This window comes from Ascaphus truei, chromosome 6, assembly GCF_040206685.1.
Source record: "Ascaphus truei isolate aAscTru1 chromosome 6, aAscTru1.hap1, whole genome shotgun sequence".
Classification (NCBI taxonomy): domain Eukaryota; kingdom Metazoa; phylum Chordata; class Amphibia; order Anura; family Ascaphidae; genus Ascaphus; species Ascaphus truei.
Window position 1 is genome coordinate 90,332,987 of NC_134488.1, and position 20,674 is coordinate 90,353,660.

General features: G+C 43.1%; 1 protein-coding gene across 1 annotated transcript in view; it reads left to right on the top strand.

Annotated features, from left to right (window-relative positions):
• The first annotated feature begins 314 nt into the window (after positions 1-314).
• The window catches only part of LOC142497366 (cysteine-rich motor neuron 1 protein-like), a 34,163-nt gene continuing 13,803 nt past the window's right edge, over positions 315-20,674 (top strand). Inside the window, exons 1-3 of the mRNA XM_075605057.1 lie at positions 315-706; positions 4,858-5,028; positions 9,570-9,707. Coding sequence (XP_075461172.1) covers positions 421-706; positions 4,858-5,028; positions 9,570-9,707 — 595 coding nt within the window. The 5' untranslated portion in view covers positions 315-420. The remainder of the gene's footprint in view (positions 707-4,857; positions 5,029-9,569; positions 9,708-20,674) is intronic.

A 20,674-nucleotide genomic window follows, 5' to 3' on the forward strand; every position in this document is an offset into this window, starting at 1 on the left:
TAAGTTTTAGGAATAACCAATTCTAGAACACAGACGAATGCGCCTACCTTGCGTAAGAATAGAATATTAGGTGACTTACTCATTAATGATGTCCAAGGCTTTAGAACCATTGCACTTATATATGCTCTCACAGTGTTATTGTATTTATTAAATGTACAAACAATTCTGGTACTACTGCTACTAGGTTTTCTTAATGACACTGCAAAATGATGAATGGAAACTTTTTTCTTGTTAGTTTGTATGCCCAAGTTCAATGAGCTTTATTGTTTGTTTTAAATGTCACAATACACACAGTATAAAGAAAAGAAAAAACTCTTCATCCAAAAAGCAGAGCCAGGAGGCAAAGTAGCTGCTGAAGTCTGTAAGAGAACTCAGTTTTTCTTGTTAATACAACAGCTCCCAAAACATTTTCACGTAACAATGGGGTTTGGGTTTATTGTGTTACTTATTTTCTCCTGCATGATTCGATTGCCTTTAGCATTCAATTGCACTGCGTGTGAAGAAAGAAAATGTCCCCCATCTCCAATTGGTTGCCTTGGCCAACACGCTATAGATCCATGTGGATGCTGCAAACATTGTGCCAAGCAAGAATGGGAACCCTGTGGTGGTGAGAACTGGGAACATGGCTATTGTGATCGCAGCCTAAAATGTGCACCTATAAATGGGACAGGACTTGTCGAAATCCCAATGATGGGGATTTGCAAATGTAAGTACACGTTAATACAAAAAGGCAAATTACAAAACACCTTTTTTTAAAAAAAAAAAATGTTTCTTCTTTCTGGGCTCTAGACATTACCACACAAGATATTAAACATGACAGGGTCCATTTATCAAGCCCTGATTTCTATTCTTTGGAACTTTCCATGTATTAATGAAACTACTTTTGTGTTTAGTCTTATAGAATACACCAGGGGTGTGCAATGTTTTGGAGCTGCAGCCCCCCTGTGCGACAGCCCCGACAGCCCCAACACGTCGCGTGATGCCGTGGCGTTGCCATGGCGACACGTCCATAAGACTACAGAACCCAGGTAAATTGAGGTTGCAGAGACCTCGCGCGGACCCCTGGCATTTAACTTAAATACCGGGCCGCAGCAACCGCCGTGCCCCCCCAACAAAATCCTACGCACCCCAGTTTGCGCACTCCTGGAATAGACAAAGAGATATAATCTGGAATAGACAAAGAGATATAACCCTTTATTTCCAATACCTCACCATGAAACTAATGGGAATATTTTATGATAGTAAATAACACCCCTCCAAGAAGGTTTTAAGAAACATCTTCAGTAGGACATTTTGCATTTTTTTTCTTTCAATTATTTCACCATCGAGCCTCAGATGTTACATGTTGAAATTAAAATATGACAAAATCAAAGAAAAATGTATTTCTCAATAGCTAGGTAAAAAACTGTTTGCAGCATTTTGTTGTAGAATTGTAACACATGACTACAGGCCATGTTACATGTATGTATGTATATCTTTATTTATATAGCACCATTTATGTACATAGCGCTTCACAGCAGTAATACACGTGACATAATAATATAACACATAATGGGAAAAAGTGCTTCCGACATGACAGTAACATTAGGAAAGGGTGTCCCTGCCCCGAAGAGCTTACAATCTTCAATGTTATTTAATAAGGACTTTAGAGGTATCAAACTTGTAATCCAATTACAGATGAATCTCGGATTTGTACCAGTGAAATGCTTATGAAGCCTATTATATACTTAAGTGGCAAATCCTGACTTTAGCAGAACTTGTATTGAATTCTAAATAAGCAATTGATGTGTACAAGTTGTTTTCTTATAACATGATTATACAGTACTGAAGGTGATATCTTCAAAAGCTTTAAGATGCTGTAAGTAATCTTCATAGAATCCCCATATCCTCACGTTGGTTCATATTGTTAAGATAATAGAAGACAAACATTCCAGCATAGCAAAAGAATCGCATTTATTTGGCATAAGATGTAGAAAACATTACAGGGAAAATCAGGTGCACATTCAAAATGATGGGCCATTTTAAAAATACCACTCAATAAGATACATTTTTATATCTTGCTTGTATTTAATGAAAACGACAATGCATAATGACCCATAGTTACTCATTTCATATGATACCTTTGGAACAGTCAAGTGAATGGGTCATAGGATGTCATCGTTCTCTCTCTCTTTCTCTCGATTTCTTTCTCGTTCTCTCTTTCTCTTTCACCTTTTCTCCTCTGACTCCTCTCCCTCCATCTCGCTTTCTCCTATTGTTCATCTCTCTTCTCTTTCTCTCAAATCAAATAAACTTTATTGGCATGATGAAAGAACATTTCAGTATTGTCAAAGCATGAATAACCTTGAGTAGGGTATAATGATTACACAGTACATCAATAACAGGGGGTAGGGTATAATGATTACACTGTAAATCAATAACAGGGGGTCAGGTTTAATGATTACACAGTACATCAATAACAGGGGGTAGGATATAATGATTACACTGTAAATCAATAACAGGGGGTCGGGTTTAATGATTACACAGTACATCCATAACAGGGGGTAGGGTATAATGATTACACTGTAAATCAATAACAGGGGGTCGGGTTTAATGATTACACAGTACATGAATAATAGGGGGTAGGGTATAATAATTACACAGTACAGATGCAGCGGCCGTTATCTGAACATTTCACTGAGCCGTTTGTGAACTGCTGTATTCCATGCGGCATTCACTCGCTATTCTTCCGTGAACGCTGCCGTGAATGCCGCCAATCACACCAGTCACACCTATCCCAATCCAGCAATGTGCCAGCGCCGGCACTAGTAAAAACACTAGTAAACACGCATCTTAACGCGGGAAAGTTTGAAAAAATCATGCGGCACGACCTGGGTATGCCCAGGAATACAAATTGTGAAATGTTCAGATAACAGCCGCTGCATCTGTACATTAATAACAGGGGGTAGGGTATACTGATTACACAGTACACAGTTACAGATAGGGATGTGGGGTGTAATGGGCGTCTCTCAGCCTGTGACAGGTGCCGATATAGTGTGCAACCAGTTCTTTCTCTTCTCTCTCAAATCAAATCAGCTTTGTTGGCATGACGAAAAAACATTTCAGTATTGCCAAAGTATGAATAACATGGGGTAGGGTATAATGATTACACAGTACATGGGTAACAGTTACACACAAGGATGTGGGGTTCAGTGGGTGTCTCTCCGCCTGTGACAGGTGCTGATATAGTATGCAGCCAACTCTGCTGTGGTCGTGTCTCTCTCCCACACACAGAATTATTGATGTCATAGAAAACCTGGAACCAGGGTCACGTGTGATGTGCGAATAGCTCCAGTTAGCTTTAACTCAGCCTCTTTTCCAAAGCACACTAAGTCCTGCTATATTTTCTTACTTTATTGGAAAAGCATAAATCATATACAGGCACGTGTGGATGGTACGGTGTGATGAGAGATTGCTTCTCTGTGGGTGCTTTATAATCAGAGGCAGGTAAAAAGGAAATGGCTTTGCCAAGGGGGGGGGGGGTATAGCAGGAGTACTCACTCTGCCAGTGTCAGGAAGAAAAAGGAAGCGAGAACTGCTTGTAACACAGGAATAGGGTCAGGGCTAAACTACCTGTAAAAACAGACAGGGTAGAATGGAATAGTCCATTAACTTGGAGGACTGGAGATGTTGCCGGGGCTACCAGGGTGTGACAGACTGGAGGGAGAAAAGCAACATAATGTATCCATTCCATCTGCACTAGAAGTGAAGGTGCAGGGAAAGCTGACATCCAAATACAGCTAGCAGGCAGAGCTGCAAATGATAGGGGGCTGGAAACAGAGGGAGCAGAAATGGATATTCCTGTTCCAGGACAATAGGGGTAATGTATTTCCTGGGTGTAAAGTTGGAGCAGGAGTTAAAGCATTGCAGGTGTAGCTCACCTGCGGTCTTCCAGGAGGCCTGAGTCTCCTCAGATGGAAGAGGGAGCAGCAACAGGACAGGCTTTTGGGTTCATTGGTACAGCACCTCCATCCTGCAGGGCTCTGCCAGAGGCAGGGAGTATTCCCTACAGGAACCCCTTCAAGTAATTCACACTCAGGCAAGGGAACAGTTCACCATTTATTGGCAGGCCAGTCCTGATCCTTTCTTCTCATGCAAGAGAGGTACTTCTCACATAGCATAGAACCTGGAACACTTCCCTCGCAGCTTGCATGCTGATCACTCCCTGACTAGGCCCCCCTGGAGCGTGAGGCCCCTGAGGCTAGTCTCAACCCCCTCACCCGTTGATGGGGCAAGGTAGAAATATTGTCCAACTCCCCAAGGAGCAGGCTACACTGGAACACATTCAATTTGGTTTGGAGCCATCTTTTATACCAGGGGAGGGTCCCACTACTAAGCCCCGGTAAAATGGGCAGCACTCCTCCAGTGAGCCCACCTCCCCCCCCTGGCACCTGCTCCAACGGCTTCCGACTGCACCTGGAAACTGATACAAATGAACTCCTGACTTAAGGAACTAACATGCTGGCCCATGTGACAGGGATTTAACCCTAACACTGCCTGCGCCTTACCAGGACTTACAATGCTAGGGCCAGGAAACACATAGCCAGGGGCATTGGGCTACACAGGTATAAAAGCAATTAATTATACATGACCTGAAAATTCTGATTTTCTACTATTTCAAATGTAATACAGTCATTTTAACCTGCGATAAATCCCCTTATTGCCATTTGGGCAGGAAAACATTATATCATTCAGGCGGATACAATAAAATAACAGGGGACCCTTAAGCTTAGTCTGAGGCACCGCTAGCTGACGTTATCCTGGTTGAGAAACACTATCAGACTAAAATTGAATGTTTACCTTCTCTTTTCAAAACAGATTTGAGGGGTTACCCCTATAAGGATCTTTGGGAGGATGATGATGAAATCTGCCCAGTGCAATCGGGATGTTATGTCACGACCGGTGTTTGTGAATGCGTTACCAAGCGTACCTGTATCGACAATTTCCGTTTCTCTTCTGCTAAACTATGTAACAATCGTGATGATGAAGGTATGATACAGAACACATATTACATGTGTAATAATGTCTTACATTTACTTAGCAACATGATTGCATAGATTTTAAGTGACTTAGGGCCCTGTTCGATAAATTCAGAAAAAGCATCTTTGACATCGCAAATTCTTTTACTAAATCTTCCCCCTACAAAATGTAAACGCATATTGCCGTATTTAATAAAAAATTAGGTTATGCACAATTTTAACAAAAAGCTAATTTGCTTAAAAAAAATTGATCAAAAGAGGGGGAAATGGTGTTAAGTGCTGAATGTCTACCATCACTATCAAAGATACAGGTGTATATTGATTTGAAATATGCACCTGGCATAATAGAAAATAAATGGCTAGAATTATAAACCCCTCTGGGTTTATGACCGCTATGGTTATCAAAGGCTTAACAGTCATGACACCTCATTCAAGGTATTACCCAGTGCATGCCAAAGGGTTAATAAGACATTGCTCAGGGACATTGCTTGTTGAAATTTGAAGCTGGAGGTATATATCTGTTGAACCGGTAGGCTTCCTTCCTGTAGTAAAACTGGAGTACACTTGCTCTTGATACCCCTACTGTAAATCTGGTTTAGTAAAAAAAAAAAAAATTGAGAGTTATCAGTATCTGCATTAACAATCTTTACAGTGTGGCCCTTTCAGCTATTTAATTATTTTGCCTGCAGTATTCAAGTGCATGGAATATAAAAATGACATACCGCTTATTCTCTAGTTGAAGGAATCACCTAAGAGTTTTCCTTTAGCAAGATTGCATCCACAAACAATCACAGGAGAAGCCAAACCATCTCTGGTGGGCAAACCCACGTTACTTGTTTATGCATATGGTCCCAAACCTAACAATAAGGCTAAGGCCCCGCTGCACGCGCCCGCACGGCCGCCTTGCTTGCCGGCGGCGCGTGCAATTCACCGCACCGCCATCTGCGGTCTGCAGTGAATTTTTTTCCGGCGTGGGGGGCGTGGCCAAAACGGGTGGGGGGTACGGCCATGACGTGAGGGGGTGTGGCCATGACGTGAGGGGGCGGGACCATCCTTCAGCCCTTCGCACACACAGGCACGCAGGCACTCGCACGCACACACAGGCACGCAGGCACTCGCACACACACACACAGGGAGGGTGAATCGGAGCACAGGGGAATCGGAAGGGGGATCGGAGCAGGGGGCGAAATCTGAGCAGATGGGGGAATTGGAGCACGGGGGAATCGGAAGGGGGATCAGAGCAGGGGGGGGAATCTGAGCAGAGGGGGGAATTGGAGCACGGGGGAATCGGAAGGGGGATCAGAGCAAGGGGGGGAATCTGAGCAGAGGGGGGAATTGGAGCACGGGGGAATCGGAAGGGGGATCGGAGCAGAAGGGGGAAATCTGAGCAGGGGGGTTGATCGGAGCAGGGGGGGAATCGGAGAAGAGAGGGGAATCGGATTGGCTGCCTTGCGTGTCACGTGACGCGGCACTCGCCGAAACCACAAGCTCTTTGTAGCTCCGGCGTGGCTGACGCGTCACAGCACGCAGTCAGCCACGCCGGAAGGAGCCAGCGGGGACCTCCAGACCAGAGGCAGGCAATTGGTGGACCGCGGCCACGCGCGCCGCCGGCCGCAGCGGGACCAAAGCCTAAACTTGTTATCTACAGAATTAAGGAATGTTCTGCATGCAGCACATTGCTATGGTCTTTAACTATGAAACATTGCATTCATTTCTGGAATGTTAGTGTTTTTTGTAGAAGAACCTTCTTTGCAAATCGTACCACTACATTGTAATATTTCTGTAATGTGTTTTACACTTGCATTATTCTACACTGTGGGCTACTGCATTTTTATGATTTTATAAATAAACGAGTAATAATAAAATAATACACTTTTTAAATGACCACCTATTGGACATACAGCATTAACTTACCATATGTAACATTTTACCCTAATATAAACTTTACCCCAACAGTAATGTTGGGGCGCTATGTGTGTAAAATACTCCTAAAACTTCACAAAACATTGAATAAATATTGGGTGGATATGGGGATCACCAGAGGACTTTGCTGTACTAAAAGCTAATACCCAATATTTTGATATTTTTCATAAACAAAAACCAGGGGGTCCTCCAGAAGTAAACTGTATTTTTCTCAGCTCTTAGGCAGGCTTCTGTTTACCAAGCATATGATGGTATGCTTAACCTTAGTATATGTGACGGTTCAGGGGATTCCTTCCCCTTCTGTCTCTCCCTCTGTCCCATCTCCTTCCAATCCCTCTACCCTTTCCCACTCCTGTCCCATTCCGTCTACCTCTCTCTCTACCCCACTGCTTCAGCGCATGCCCCGCAGGTCCCACACGCCCACACGGTCCCCGAGCTCCTGCACTGATGCTCCCTGCTCCCAGACACCCGCTTTGCCCGCGGCTAGTGCCTCACCTTCCCTGGCGGCTCCGTCTGCTCTTCTGCCTTCCTCCATCGGGGTGCTCCCTCAGTTTGTGGAGGGCGCGCGCACACGCTCCTCGTCTGGGTCCTGTCACCCTTCCGGTTCCTCCTCCCGGTCCCTCCGCGCCATCTCCCTGTATCAACCTGTGCATGCGCACCCTCAGCTTACAGAGGGTGCACGCACACGCTCCTCTTTTCGGGCCTGCCACGTTCCTGACTCCTCCTCCCAGTTCCTACAGGCCATTCCCCTGACTGCCCCTTCTGTCTCCTCCTCTTCTCTCCCTGACCTATCCCTGTTGTCTCCCACTTCTCTCTCTGCTCCTCCCCTCTCTCCTATTGGTGTGTCTCCCTTTATAATCCCTGTCTGTCCTCTCTATCGTCGCTCTGCATAGTTCCTGCTTCCCTGTGTGTGCTGACCTATGCTGTGCTCCCTCTGTGTCCCTGCTGTATCCTGCTCCTGTGTTTACTTTGGATTTCCCTGGCTTTGACCCCTGCTTGTCCTGGACTATCCTGCTCTCTGTACCCCTTGAACCTTGCTATGAACTTTACCTTGCTGATCTCTGGAATCCTCAGACCTGGCTTTGCACCCTGATGACTCTACTCTATGGACCCCTGGACATTGGCACACGGACACAACCATTCTTACGCGTACACCAACAGACGTTGCAAGTATCGTTAACCACTCTCTCTACAGGCCCAGCAACGCTATACCACACTCCGGGCTTGCTCCCACTGCTGTGGGTGTGTGGTGTAATACCGTTCCCACCTCAGTACTGGGGTCTAGCCAGGTCTGCGGGCATACAGGCGTAACAGTATACCATTGCTATCACATTTTCTGATAGTGTTTGCAAACATTGGATGTTTTTTTACACTTCTTTTTATTGAAACATCTTTTTGAGAATGTACAGAATTACAAACAAAAAAGTGGGACCGGGCACGTCTAACTCTAAAGTGATAACTCTATCAAATAACCTAATAGTGATTACACCCAAATGATAGTGAAATCCTACTAATAAATATTTTAAATATGATGAACGTGATAAATGTGAACATATAACCTTCACCCCCAAGTGAATAAACAGTGCAGTAGTATCAAATGAAATATAAAGAGATTAAAACAGCAGCTCTACACCCTTATGATGGACTGTTCAATGGCCCCAAAAGTAGTACGTTGTCTTCCCGGCAAGGGGAGCGCTGTTGACCTTGAGATGGTACATGTGAAAATGAAAAATACAAATATAGTGCAGATTGCAAAGAAAATATATATTCTAATCCAAAAAACTGTGTCAGTCTCACTCACAGATTCCTTCTGGTAAAAGTAGGCGTATCAGAGATCCATCTCTCTCTGATGGGAGCCCTTGTATGTACCCTCAAAAGTGGAAGTCTTTAAATGGTGGTGTATGGATGGTTGTCAGTAAGAAAAAACCTTATACTGTATATTCCTCCCAGGGAATACAAGAAAAGAGAGAGCGCACAATAGTGTGATAAAATTCGGGTATATTGCACACATACAAATATGAATCATTCACTCACATTTTAAAATCAAGGAAAATTTGTGGGAGAGAATCGCAGATCTCTGGAGGTAAACGCCGGTCAGCTTGCGGCCTCGTCTGCTTCCGCGTGCGTCACACCTACGTATCGCCCTGTGATGATTCTACTGAGGGCGGAAGCAGCTTCCCCGGTTGTTTGGCTTCAGCCGTCTGCCAGCACCTTCCCGTAACGACCCTCTGTGGTTCCCCAAACAGCTGATTAAACGCGTTTCACAATGGCTTCGTCAGGAGTCATTGTGCGCTCTCTCTTTTCTTCTCGCCTACTTTTACCAGAAGGAATCAGCGCTCCCCTTGCCGGGAAGACGACAATGTACAGATTTGGCTGATTTCTTGACCTTAGAAGCATTGTATTTTTCCTGCAAGTTTATTAGGGTAAACCACACGGACAAAGAAATGCAATTGAGCAATTTTGTATCCAAATACATTTGAATACATAATAAATGCTATATTAAATATACCAGTTTATGCAATATTGTATAAATCAGAGTACTGTACTCATATCTGATATTCTGGCTTATAACTCAGTACCCAAACATGATCACCGCTAATTACCCTTTTCTTGTGTCTTTCAATAAAGAATTTTATGAAAAGTATTACAAGACAAAATGCTTTAATAGCGGCTGCAACATAATTGATGGAGCATGTGTATGTGAATTAGGAAAATGTGGACGTACGTATAAGTTCTGGGACCAAATTCAATGCAACAAAGCTCTGGGTATGTTTTTTTTATTTATTTATTAATGTGATATACACTGTGAATAATGTGGATTAAATCAACTAAACATTTACAATGTTTTCTTAAGGTGTTTCTGTATTTATGAATTTTATATATTATATATATATATATATATATATATATATATATATATATATATATATATATATATATATATATATAATATGCATTTATGAAACTGCTGCACACTCTGTGTTAAGTAACCTACAGAGGGTGTCTGCCAGATAAAAAAAATTAAATCAAATTAAAGAAAAGACCAGAATGGTCAAATTTTCTGCACCAGACAAAATAAATGCAAAAATACAGGGTGTTTATTGACCTATAAGACACACACAGGAGCCCAACGTTTTGGTTCCCAAAAAGGACCTTCTTCAGCTGGGCTCTTGTGTGTTATGGATCAATAAACACCCTGTACTTTTGCATTTATTTTGTCTGGTGCAGATAATTAGACCATTCTGGTTATATATATATATATATATATATATATATATATATATATATATATATATATATATATATATATATATATCTATATATATATATTCACAGCGCTTCTTTCTGTTTTTCATATATATACAGTATATATATATATATATATATATGTATATATATATATATATATATATATATATATATATATATACAGTGGTTGACAAATCACCAAAAAATCTACTCGCCACAAAAAAAAAATCTACTCGCCAACTAGTACCAAACGTGTGCTGCTTGGGCCAATATTTACTCGCCAATGGGGTTAAATCCACTCGCCCGGGGCGAGCAAATGTATAGGTTTGTCGAACACTGTATATATATATATATATATATATATATATATATATATATATATATATATATAGATATCTTGCTATATTAAGTGCGCAGGAACATAAAGTCAACTATTTGCGATCTATGCAGCCACAATGCTGGTTTTACACGGAAACCACGATATAGAAACAAATAATAGCATTCGGCGCAACAGAACAAATGGGGAGATGAGGTAAGTATGAATAGTGTAGATATCTACACTATTCATACATACCTCATCTCCCCATTTGTTCTGTTGTGCCGAATGCTATTATTTGTGTGTATATAGTAAATACTAACATGGGCTGTATTGTTTTATATGTATCTCCTCAGTTTCTTAGAAACATTTATCAATCTTCTTGATATGTGAAACAAACAGACAGCATAACGAGGGTAAGTATCAATAAGTATATTGTTAAAATAACACAGAGCAGAGGTTCCCAAACTGTGGCCGTGAGCTCAATCCAGGTGATCCGCGCAGAGCAACAGAGAACTCATAAAGAAATATGTTTTCTATGTAATTTACTTCAGTATTTAATCATAATTGTTATATATTTATTTAATCACCACCAATATTTAAAAAAATCATGTATAAAAGCATTGTATGCTGTGTGCAAATAGTCATGTCGTGTTCAGTCATTTCATGTGCAGTTATGCACAGTTACGAAACCATACTGTGCCTTGTTCAATCTGGACTGCTCTGTGTGTGCTTTGTATGGGATGCCGATGGTATCCGATTTTTTTTTTTTTTTTATAACTTTCATTTTTATTTGGTATTACAATGCATACATAATATCACCACCTATTGGCATACATTACGTAATAAGTAACTTTGTCATCAGAACCGTACATTTAGACGAGACAACAGACAAACTTAACAAGCCACGGGTTGAACACACCACAAGGACATACATGACTAACTGGACTGGGATGGGTCACAAATGGGTGTTGGGATAGGTCCAGGGTAGGGGAGGGGGGGGGGCACTTGACACTGCTTCTTCAGAAAGGAGGAACTGCACCTCAATGTATGGATCCATCAGGCTTTTTGCGGCCGCCCAAGGCGTTCTACGCTCTGTCTCTATGTCATCGTCAAGTCTGCTCCGTCTGCTCCGTCAAAGGAGAACGCACCTACTCTTATCAGTGCAAAATAGTGGCGGCGTCCACCCCCGGGATGTCTGTTTGGGCTAACCATGGGGCCCATATTTTTAGAAATTTGGAGCCAGAGTCGTTGACCCAACTCGTCAACTGTTCCATCTGGCAAACATGCCAAATTCTGTTCCTGATTTTGGGTATGGTTGGTAATTCCTGTTGTTTCCACATTGCTGCGATCTCGCACCTTGTGGCGGTTGCAAAATGCATAACCAATTTGTGTGTCGCATTGGACACTCCCTGAGGCCGTCTGTCCACTAGGAACAGCCACGGGTCCAGGGAGACCTCCAAATTGAGGATCCTTTGTAGCCAGTCTCTAATAGATTCCCAAATCGGGACCACTTTCGGGAAGGACCACAGCATATGTTTTAAGTCAGTCACTTCCCGCACTGTTTTGGGCAGAGCGAGGAGTAGCCTCTCACAAATTTAGATAATTTCAATGGGGTATGGTACCACTGCATGAGAACTTTATATGCGTTCTCCCTTAACGTGGCACATATTGAGCATTTGGCTGCCGCTTGCAATATTTGGTCCCATTCCTCGTCCTCTAATGTCTCCCCTAAATCTGTCTCCCACTGTCGCATATATTTCAGTTGAAGGGCCTCCGAAGTCTCCGGACAGATCACCTCCCTATACATCCTAGAGGTTAGTCCCCTTGTGTCCATTGCTCTGGAGCACAGCTGTTCAAAATTGGTTCGTGCGGGACGAACCGGGAATTTATTATAGAATGCCCTGACCTGGAGGAATCTAAATAGTTCGGTGTTGGGTAGCTTTTTCTCATCCTTAATCATATCGAACGTCTTGATAAATTTACTTCCTTCCAGGTCTTTCAATCTTAGATACCCCGCCTGTGTCCACTTTACAAATTTGTCACCTAACAGCCCTGGAGCAAAATCCGGATTCCCCACTAGGGGTGTCATCAATGACTGCTGTGTGGTTAATTTAGCTTTAAATTTAGAAGACTCCCAGACCGCCAGCGAGTTCGCAACTGCGCAGAGTGGCGACCCTAATAATTTCTTACACTGTTTTGGAAGCCAGATCAGATCATGAAGTTTTACCGGTGCGCAACATTCTGTTTCTAGGGCCACCCATCTTCTCTTTGTTGGGTTCGAGTGCCATTGGACAATTTGGCATAATTGTGCCGCCTTATAATATGCCAACAAGCAAGGTACCGATAACCCTCCTCTCGTCACTGGTTTTGTCAGTATGGTTTTCGCAATTCGTGGGCTTTTTTTGTTCCAAATAAATTGAATAATGTGAGCCTGGAGTGCTAGGACCTCAGCTCGTATAAGCGGTATTGGAAGAGCTTGAAACAGATATAATAGTTTGGGTAACAGGTTCATTTTAACACTGTTAATCCTCCCAAACCAAGATATACCATAGCCCGCCCAAATCCTGAGATCCTCCTTCAGTTTCTTCATTATTCTGGGGTAGTTAGCTTTGTATAAAGTGTTGTACTCCCTTGTGATATATACCCCTAAATATTTAATGGTGGAGGGTTGCCATTTGAAATTGAAATTGAGTTCTATCAGTTTTTCGACCGGCTTGGGTAAGTTGATGTTAAGAGCTTCCGACTTGGTCTGATTAATCTTAAATCCAGATACCATGTGGAAAGTTCCCAAAATCGCAAAGACATTGGGCAGGGAGGTGAGGGGTTTTGATAACGTCAAAATTACGTCATCCGCATATAACGCCACCTTGTGCTCCTGTTCTCCTATTTCTATCCCTGTTATATCTGGACATAATCTGATATGGGCCGCTAATGGTTCTATACAGAGAGCAAATAACAACGGAGATAGTGGGCATCCTTGTCTTGTCCCGCTACAAATGTTGAATATCTCAGAGGGGAAACCCTGGTGTCGCACCCTTACCGTGGGACCTTTATAGAGGGCTAGTATTGCCTCTAGGAGGTGCCCTTTGAACCCAAATGCTCCCATCGTCTCTCTGAGGTAGGGCCAATCAACCCTATCAAAGGCTTTTTCGGCATCCAGATTCAACACCATAGACGGAATATTTTTCTTTTTTGCCAAATCGATCAGATCTACAATCCGTCTGGTATTGTCTGCTGCCTGTCTGCCCCCAATAAAGCCTACTTGATCCGAATGAATCAGCTCCGGAAGGACAATGCCCACCCTGTTAGCTATTAATTTAGAGAAGATTTTAGTATCCGAATTAATCAGGGATATTGGCCGGTAGCTCTTATAGTCTGCCGGGTCCTTACCGGGTTTGTGGATCAACGAGAATCACGCTTGGAGCAACCGTTGTCGGGAAGGGCGATCCTGCTAAAATACCATTAAATAATGTCAGCAAGTGGGGAGCCAGAATCTTAACAAATTTCTTATAATATAAATTTGAAAATCCGTCTGGGCCAGGGGCTTTGGCTGGTTTAAGGGTTGGGTAAAGTCGCTCTGCAGTGTCTCCCTATCCTCCCTGCTCAAGGTAGGCAAATTCGCCTCCTTTAAGACATTTTTTAGTGTTACCGCGGTCTTTTGGTTGTGGCTGACCTTATCCCCGTCATATAGTGATGCGTAGTAATTCTTAAACACTTCCACTATTTGTCTAGGATCGGAAGTAAGGTCCCCCCCTTGGGATTTAATGGACGCGATATGAAAAGTTGGAAGCTTGTTTCTGAGCTTATTGGCTAGTAGGGTATCTGGCTTGTTGGCTTTCTCATAGAATCTGCGCTTTGACCATGCTAACTCCTTTTCGGCCTGGGAGGACAGCACCAGATTAAGTTTAGTTTTAGTATCATTCAGTTCCTTCCATACGGACTGATTCTTGCTAATTTTGTGCTGAGCAGTGAGGTGTGCCAGTTTCATCTGCAGATCTTTTATTTTCGCCTCCTTCTCTCTTTTCCGTTTTGCCTGCTATGGCCATCAAAGTCCCCCTCATGGTAGCCTTATGGGCCTCCCAGAGTGTGGACTGTGATGTCACACTGCCTGTGTTTTCCCGGAAATATTCTTTAATCTGTTCGCCAATTTCCTTTTCGGTTGCTGGGCATTTTAGGAGGTGCTCGTTGAGCTTCCAATTTGCTCCAGGTCTGTCTAGCATATCTAACGTGCACCTCAGCTCTACTTGTGCGTGGTCGGACCAGGAGATTCCGTGTATCTCGGTGTGACCAACCACTGGGACCACTCTATTCGATACTAGGAGGTAATCTATCCGACTGTAACGGTTATGCGGGTGGGAAAAAAAGTATATTCCCGTGCATCTGGGTGCTGTTCCCGCCAGACGTCTATCAGCTGGCAGTCCTGCAGGCCCTTATGTATGGTTAGTACGTCCTGTTTGTGGGATGGGTTAAGTCCTGTACATCTGTCGAGGTCGGGGTCTAGTGTACGATTGAGATCGCCTGCCAGGAAGATATGTCCCTGCGCGACACTGTGTATTTTGTTGAAAAGCTGTGTAAAGAATGCTGAGCTCTTGTCACATGGGGCATATACTGATACCAAAGTCAGAGGTTGGCTCTGTATCATACCAATTAGGATGAGGAATCTACCCTCAGGATCTAGACAATGTTTGTTTATGGTTAACGCAAGATTATTGTGTATTAGAATAGCTACTCCTCTTTTTTTGGCGGTAGCCGAGGCTAGATAGAATGTTCTATAATGTCGATCCAGATATTTAGGGTGATTAGTGCGTGAAAAGTGGGTTTCCTGTAGGAAGATTATGTCAGCTTTTAGCCGATTATATTCCTTGAAAGCAATTCTACGTTTGACTGGACTGTTAAATCCTTTGACATTATGTGATATCATTGTTAGTTCTTTACACATCGTGAGTGTGTTGGGTGACTGCTTCGTGGTCTGGGTCTTGTGGGCTGGCTGACGATATGACTGCTCCCTCTTCTGCTGCTGATCTGCCGATCCTTCCTCTCCAGTAGTTGTGTGTGCTAAGGGAGGGTAGATACGAAAACGGGAGGGGGGGGAAACATCTAGACAAACATATATCAAACATCAAAACAAAGATCCCAGAACCCTGGTACCAGTACCCTGGCTGTGGGACCCACGCCCTTGGGTATCCAGTGTAGGCGGCTAGGCGTTCCCTCCCCATCCGCCTCCCCCCTTCCCTCACTGGTGTACCCCTCCAAGGGACTTCGCCGGCCACAGGGGTTGGAGTCTTTCCCCCTTCCGGCGGTCGGCCCATGCGGGATCTGGAGCAGGCGCAAACCCTGTCGCCCGGTCCCCCTCCTATATTAGCTATGAACGAAACGAATAACGTTTTCGTGTAACAAGTTCTGTGCCCCGTGTATTTCCCTGAACCTTGACTTTCCTCTTCCCCCATCTCTACGGTTATGTGTTGCCCCTCGTTTTGTATATAAATGGAGGATGGTGTTGCAGATCCCTGCGTGCTTTTTTTAGTTCTTTGATTATTTAATCCTACTTTCCTTTTTCCTAATCAACGCTTATCTTTTTGTCTAGCGCCTCCCCCTGCTATCTTGTTAACTTACGTTGCCTTCTTCTTCACTTTCCTCTACCTCTTCCTATTCTTGCTGAACTCTGTCCTTTATGGCTATCTCTGCTTTCCCAACTGCATCACCTTCTATTACTTTCTTCTCCTATCCTTTTCCCCTAATCTAGCACTTCCCCCTGCTTTCTTGTCCACTTACATTACTTTCTTCTTTATTTTCCTCTTCCTCTTCCTATTCATACTGATCTCTGTCCTCTATAGTTACCTCCTCTTTCCAACTTCTCCACCTTCTGTTACGTTCTTCAGAGAGCCACGTACCTTAACCTATCACTTCCCCCTGCTTTCTTATCAACTTACATTACTTTCTTGGAACAAGGCAACCTCTTCTGGCGCTGAGGCAAGGATGTAGAGGGATATGCTTGAAACTTCTTCTGTTGGACTAAGACCTCAAGAAAAAAAAGAGAAAAAAATTAGCAGTGCTGGCTAATGAAAGCTTGAAACCTGTAAATCTTAGGCGTCATTTACAGACAAATCATGCTGCTTTCAAAGACGAGGCTCCAGAATTGTTTAAGTGCAAACTGAATGAGCTAGAACAAGGGAAAGTAACCTTTGTTTGCTCATGCATCAGTAACTGAGAAAGTGCTGGAAGCTTTATACTATTGAAGTCTTTTTATTGCCAAAGCAGGGAAGGCTCAAAACTATTGGGGAAGAACTTATTCTGCCTGCAGCTAAAGAACTTGTGTTTATAATGTGTGAGAGAAGACAGCAAAACTATTTATATTGTGTACCTCTTTCTACCGTATCACACAGATTTCAAAATATGGCAGCTAATTTTAAAGGCATTCTTATAAAACGTGTGACAATAGCAGGAACTTTGTCTTGCATTTAGCCGAGATTACTGACATTGCTAATGTGGCAAATCTTGTTACATATGTAGCGTAGTGCCCCTGGCTATGTGTTTCCTGGCCCTAGCATTGTAAGTCCTGGTAAGGTGCAGGCAGTGTTAGGGTTAAATCCCTCTCACATGGGCCGGCATGGTAGTTCCTTATGTCAGGAGTTAATTTGTATCGGTTTCCAGGTGCAGTCAGAAGCTATTGGAGCATGTGCCTGGGGGTTGGGCTCACTGGAGGAGTGCTGCCCATTTTACCAGGGCTTAGGAGTGGGACCCTCCCCTGGTATAAAAGACAGCTGCAGACCAAATTTAGTGTGTTCCAGTGTAGCCTGCTCTTTGGGGAGTTGGACAATATTTCTACCTTGCCCCATCAGTGGGCAAGGGGGTAGAGACTAGCCGCAGGGGCCTCACGCAAGTATCTCTCTTGTATGAGAAGGAAGGATCAGGACTGGCCTGCCAATAAATGGTGAACTGTTCCCTTGCCTGAGTGTGAATTACTTGAAGGGGTTCCTGTAGGGAATACTCCCTGCCTCTGGCAGAACCCTGCAGGATGGAGGTGCTGTACCAACGAACACAAAAGCCTGTCCTGTTGCTGCTCCTTCTACCATCTGCAGAGACTCAGGCCTCCTGGAATACCACAGATGAGCTACCCAGCACCACAATCATACCATGTATCTACAGATCTCCCTTACTTATGGGGGACACACAGTATTAGGCCGTGTCGATGGTCAGCGAGACCACGGGGAGGAGTGCGCGTGCGACGCGATTAAAATGCCTTAAGGCATTGATGTTGGCCATAGACAGCAATGGGGCACGTGGTGCATGAAGAATCAGATCAATTTGATTCTGTGGCGTGATGGCCAGGTCACATGAGCGGTTCGCCCAATGGTTCGTAGCATCACCAGCATTTTAGCTGCAGTGATTTGTGGCCTGGGTAGATGTGATGGGAAGCGTGTCCGGGTGCGTGTCGGGGGCCGTGACGTCACAGAGCTGGTTAGGCCAACCAGCTCTGTGACGTCACGGCCACGGCCCCCGACACGCCCCCGGACACGCTTCCCCATCACTTCTACCCAGGCCACAAATCACTGCAGCTAAAATGCTGGTGATGTTACGCACATGGTCGCGAGTGTGCGCTCACCATGGATCCAGCCTTACCAAGCAGCGTTACATTGGAACATATAATGACAGTGCACGAGCAATGACAGGAAGACACAGTGGGCACCCATGAAGTGGCTCCTAATGCCAGGCGGCTGTACTGTAGCTGAAGAATGTTTTGGAGTCCGCTGTAAAAACTGTTCATTTCATGAAAACTAGACCTACGAATTAAATACATTTTTGTGTACTGTGTAATGAAATGGGTAGTGCGCATGTACAACTTCATACAGAAGTGCAGTGGTTGTCAACAAGTAAAATACTTACTCGTTTCTTTGAGCTATATTCAGAAGTACAGATGTTTCTATCAGACAATTCATTCCAATTTACAAGCTGTAATGAAAATGTATCCGGGCTCTTGCAATTGGACAACCTCGCAGATATATTCACACACCTAAATGTGTTGAATGCTGGTTGCAGGGAGTTTCAGTGACTATTCAATGTGTGAGACAAAATTAACGCAATGATAAAGAAATGTCACTTGTTTGCTAGTCTCGTAGAAAAGGATTGTCACTGCATTTCCGACAATGGGATTAGATTCCAGTCTTAAACTGAACCGAACAACTGATACGTAATCCATTCGAAATTATAATATGTGAGCCTCCCTCTGATTTTTCTAGTAAAGCACAAGAGTGTTTGTTGGAGCTTTCATGCGACGAATCATTACGGTCAGTATTTAAAAAACATTCTGTAATTGGGTTTTGGCTTCAAAGAACCGACGAGTACCCAGAACTTGCAGACAAAGCAGTATCTTTTCTGATGCCATTTGCTACTACCTACCTATGTGAGTCCGGATTTTCATTACTTATTGCCCAGAAGACCAAATACAAAAGCAGGATGAAAGTTAAATCTGATGTAAAAGTTAACAAATATAACACCCACCTCACTCAACTTTGCTCAAAACAACAAGCACACCCATCGCATTAAAAATCTGAAATGGCATTTTTAGCATTGCGCTTTACAATAGTTTAAACAAAATGCAGAAAGATCATTAAGTGGTCTGCCGAAATCCTCGAAGTTTTCAAGAAGCCCACGAGGAAAATGTTTGGGAACTTCTGACATAGAGCATCTATAACTTACAATTCATCAAATATCATTGTGCTCCAACCACCGACTCACTCGCTGCCATTGAGGGAAATGCCATGAGAACATTCTCCAGAACCAGAGGTAGAAGTGGAAATGAGGTCTTCCTTGTTTCTCGCTTCACATTCAGTCTCATAGATCGGGGTTAAACTGCATGAGTTTCAGGAGAGTTTGTACTTTGCCCTTCAAACTCACCTACAGTATACTAAGAAAATAGACCACTTAAGTCCCTTCTTCAGGTGGGTGTTTTTCTAAGGGGGGAGGCACAAAGGCTGACACTCAATGGGGGAGAAGTATCCATGTAAAGAAGTTTGTTTTGGCTCATTGCTCCATTTTCTGTTTGAATTTGTGTCTCTTACATTTGATGGATATTGTTAGCCAGGAAACTTTACTCCACTTCAGAACTGGTGAATATTTTTTTTAATCTAAATACAATATAAAAAAGGGAAGCACTGAGACACAGAGTTTGATCCGTCAAATTATAATTTGTGCGCCATATAATTCGTCCCTAACTCCTCCAATTGACACTCCCCAAATTGCAAAATGATGTACACATTACTCAAAACTTGGAGCAAGAGACCTTGAAACATTGACACAAAAAGACGCATAGGATAAAAATGAGGCAGTTTGCATCAATTTTGCTCCAGATTTGCTTTGCAGCATAATCCTCATTATCTTCCATGTAGACAGCGGGGTCCTGAGGATGAGAAGTAAAAATGTTAGCAGTAGGTTGTTTTTAGGAAAGGCTGCTCTGCACTGATTGGTTCCATCATTTCAGATGAACAAATGTCCCATAACCAATGCTATTTAAAAGGGACGATATGTCAGAAAAAACTGGAAAAGCGTTGGGCATATTTTTAAGTAAAGGGAAGGCTATTGATAAATGGACACTACTATATAAAGGACATAGGGGGTCATTTCTTAAAGTCTTCCGGCTGAAAAACCTGGTGCAAAAGTAATTTCAGATCATGAGTGCAAAACTGAAGTGCTTGTCCTTCCTTGTTTTGAATTGTTTTTACATTTGTTTACATGTTTTTGCCCCAGTTGTGTACAGTAGCTAGTGGACTTTGATGAATATAGGGTAACTATTTCACGAGCAGCACAGTAATAACCTTTCTTATTACTATTTACAGATTTAATCCAGTCTATGTGAGATATTTATTCTGCCAATCTTTTTTTTAAACAATCCCTAATAGGATAGCAAATCAAACCTGCACATCTTTACAGCAGTGTGCTAAAAGTCATGGTCATTATCCTGTGAATACATCTATCTAAAGCAGATCATTGTAAACTTTGCATATGTGTCTATCTTAAAAATAAAATATTACACCCTTCTACAAAGGGAAACTATTACTGAATATATGTAAACAAAACACACTTCCCTAGTTTGCAAGTGCCTCATTCTGCTGGATATAGGGCCTCATGCAGTAAGCGTTGATAAGGGAATTATCACCATTTTATAGCC